This window comes from Herpailurus yagouaroundi, unplaced genomic scaffold, assembly GCF_014898765.1.
Source record: "Herpailurus yagouaroundi ecotype Mexico unplaced genomic scaffold, PumYag 216, whole genome shotgun sequence".
Taxonomy (NCBI): Eukaryota; Metazoa; Chordata; class Mammalia; order Carnivora; family Felidae; genus Herpailurus; species Herpailurus yagouaroundi.
Window position 1 is genome coordinate 1,861,279 of NW_024412447.1, and position 2,161 is coordinate 1,863,439.

General features: G+C 67.3%; 1 protein-coding gene across 2 annotated transcripts; it reads right to left on the reverse strand.

The window, feature by feature from the left end:
• Positions 1-372: 372 nt before the first annotated feature.
• On the reverse strand, positions 373-1,881 carry GRIFIN (galectin-related inter-fiber protein). Of its 2 annotated transcripts, none has more exons than XM_040455736.1 (5): positions 1,802-1,881; positions 1,519-1,598; positions 1,260-1,419; positions 825-959; positions 373-538 (listed from the first exon to the last, which is right to left on the reverse strand). In XM_040455736.1, exons 1-5 carry the CDS (start codon positions 1,811-1,813, stop codon positions 512-514), a joined length of 414 nt encoding a protein of 137 aa, XP_040311670.1. In that variant the 5' UTR covers positions 1,814-1,881; the 3' UTR covers positions 373-511. The 2 variants fall into 2 exon arrangements, with proteins under 2 accessions (XP_040311670.1, XP_040311669.1); XM_040455735.1 differs by having other exon boundaries at positions 793-959; positions 1,802-1,875.
• Between the last annotated feature and the right edge of the window lie 280 nt (positions 1,882-2,161).

Genomic DNA, 2,161 nt, shown 5'->3' on the forward strand with positions numbered 1-2,161 from the left:
GGAGCACGTCTCATTTCCAGGTGGGACGAGGAGAAACAGGAAAGACTCCTTCCTTCCCCACAACAGGAAGCAGGGCGAGGAGGCTACGGACCTCCCAGCAGACTGTCCTCACTGGGCAGGATGCGCCCCCAGGCTGAGCCACAGGGCTGCGTGCCCAGTGGCCTTGCAAGGGCAGCTGGCCAGGAGCCCCCTGTCCTCTGATGTCATCTGACACCACTCCCAAGGGAAGAGGGGAAGAGGCGAGGGGTCAGACCATCCCCAGGGCGGAGGTCTCGGGGAACACCCCTGCCCCCATCTCGGGGGGGGGTTGTCTAGGGCTGCAGCCATCACCCACCTCACCCCGTCCCATCCCCCTTATAGCAGCCAAGCCCCTGCAGCCTGCTCAAACTTTATTGAAGGTGGAGGTGGAGAGAGGAGGGGCCCAGAAGCACACACCACCCCCCCCCCCCCCCCCCCAGGGTGGGCTCCAGGGACAGGAGACAGCTGATGGCTTAGGCTCCCTCCGGGGACTTCAGGCGCAGCTCAGTGGCCCCCATCCCTGCAAATATCCAAGACACCCGCCTCAGCCCCCGCCCAGACCCGAGCGCGGCCTCGGGGGTGGGATGTGGACAGTGGGCCCCGCCACCTCGGGCTTGCAGAGGCAAGGGGCAGCGGGGCTGGGGGACTAAGCCCACAGCCTCCCTCCCAGGCTGATGGGGCCTGATGGGTCCTGGGGACAAGGATGCCCAGCACAGTCCCTGCTGTGCTGGGCAGGGGGCGGAGCTGGGTGGCTGGGGCGTGCGGGTGCGTTACCACCAACTCAGGTCCCTCCTGGCCAGCTCCACCTGGGCCAGGCGGTGGTCACTCAGCACCTGTACCCGGGTGATGCCCGCCAGCGGCCGGTGGCGGTGTGCGAACTGTAGCACCTTGTGGTCCTGGGCGTGGACGTGGAAGTGCTCCGCATCTGAGCTCACCTCCATCTGGGGACGGGAGGCCGGTGACCCACAGGTCCCCTCACCAGCCCCATCACGCAGGCGGGCCCCGGATGGGAGCTCTGGGCCCCCTCCTCTCTCTGAGAAGTGCTCCCACCCACACCCAGCAGTGAGACTTCCAGCTGGCCGTCTCCCCGTCAACATCCATGATGAGCCGGGGGCACAGGACATCTGGCGCAAAGCAGCCAGACAGCCCAGATGCCTCCACAGGTACCCCCGAGCCCAGCCTCCCGGCCTCCCCCAGGGCTCCCTTAAACCCACGGGCCTCCCCTCCCCTGCCCCCGGCACCTCAAAGGGCTCCCCCAGCACCAGCGGGAAGACGCCGGACACCTCCTCCTGGCCCCAGCGGCCACCCTGGAAGGTGTTGCCCACCATGGTGGCGCTGGAGAAGCGGGGCTTGACGTGGAAGGCAATGTCCCCCGCCTCAGACAGGAAGTTGATCTCAAACCTATGTGGGTGTCATGGGGGTTGTGAGACAGCAGACGACTGGGAGGTCACCCACCCAAGGCCAAGGGGGGGGGGGCCCGGGGAGGGCGGGGGACCTTACTTGTCCTCTCCAGAGTCAGAGTGTCCCTGGACCAGCAGGCTCCAGCCCGGGGCCAGGCCCCCTGCACAGAAGGCTTCAAACTGCGTGCAAAAGGGGGGACAGGGTGTACTCCACTTGTCCAGGGGGCCCCAGCATGTGCTGTTCCCCAGGACCTTGGCTCTCTGAGCAACGTTCCTTCCTGGCGGGAGGGTGGGGGCCCTCCTAGCCTGCAGGCCTGGGGAGGACGCCGGGGACTCGGGGAGTCTCCCCCACCCCCGCCTGGGCCCGCTCCCTTCTCACCCACCTGCAATGCCATCTCACCACCTTCTGTGGGTGGGGAGCATGAGCGAGGGCATATAGGCAGGGGGGCAGGCGGGCTGGGCGAGGTGTAGGAGCCCCACCCCTGGGACGGGCGACAGGAGGCTCCGCCCCTCCCTGCCCCACCCCCTGCTTCGGTCCCCATTATCAGCAGGTCCGTCTTTCCAGTAAGAGAGACAGGGTAGCTGGCCCTGGCCCCCTCCCCACCCCACTTCCCTTTTTAGGGTCCTTCGGAGGGGTCCCAGGAAAGCGGCTTCTGCCCCCACCCCCAGCCTCTTCCTCCAGGCTCCCAGGGACCCAGACTCTCATCTCTGCTCAAGTGAGGTGGGGGGAGGGGAGGCAGCCT

What these genes read in the sequence shown, in the direction of transcription:
- GRIFIN (XM_040455735.1), bottom strand. An exon ending in TCTGACTCTGGAGAGGACAA is followed by an intron (nt 1,420 to 1,518) that starts GTAAGGTCCCCC and finishes ACACCCACATAG; the next exon opens with GTTTGAGATCAACTTCCTGT. An exon ending in TGCTGGGGGAGCCCTTTGAG is followed by an intron (nt 960 to 1,259) that starts GTGCCGGGGGCA and finishes TCCCGTCCCCAG; the next exon opens with ATGGAGGTGAGCTCAGATGC.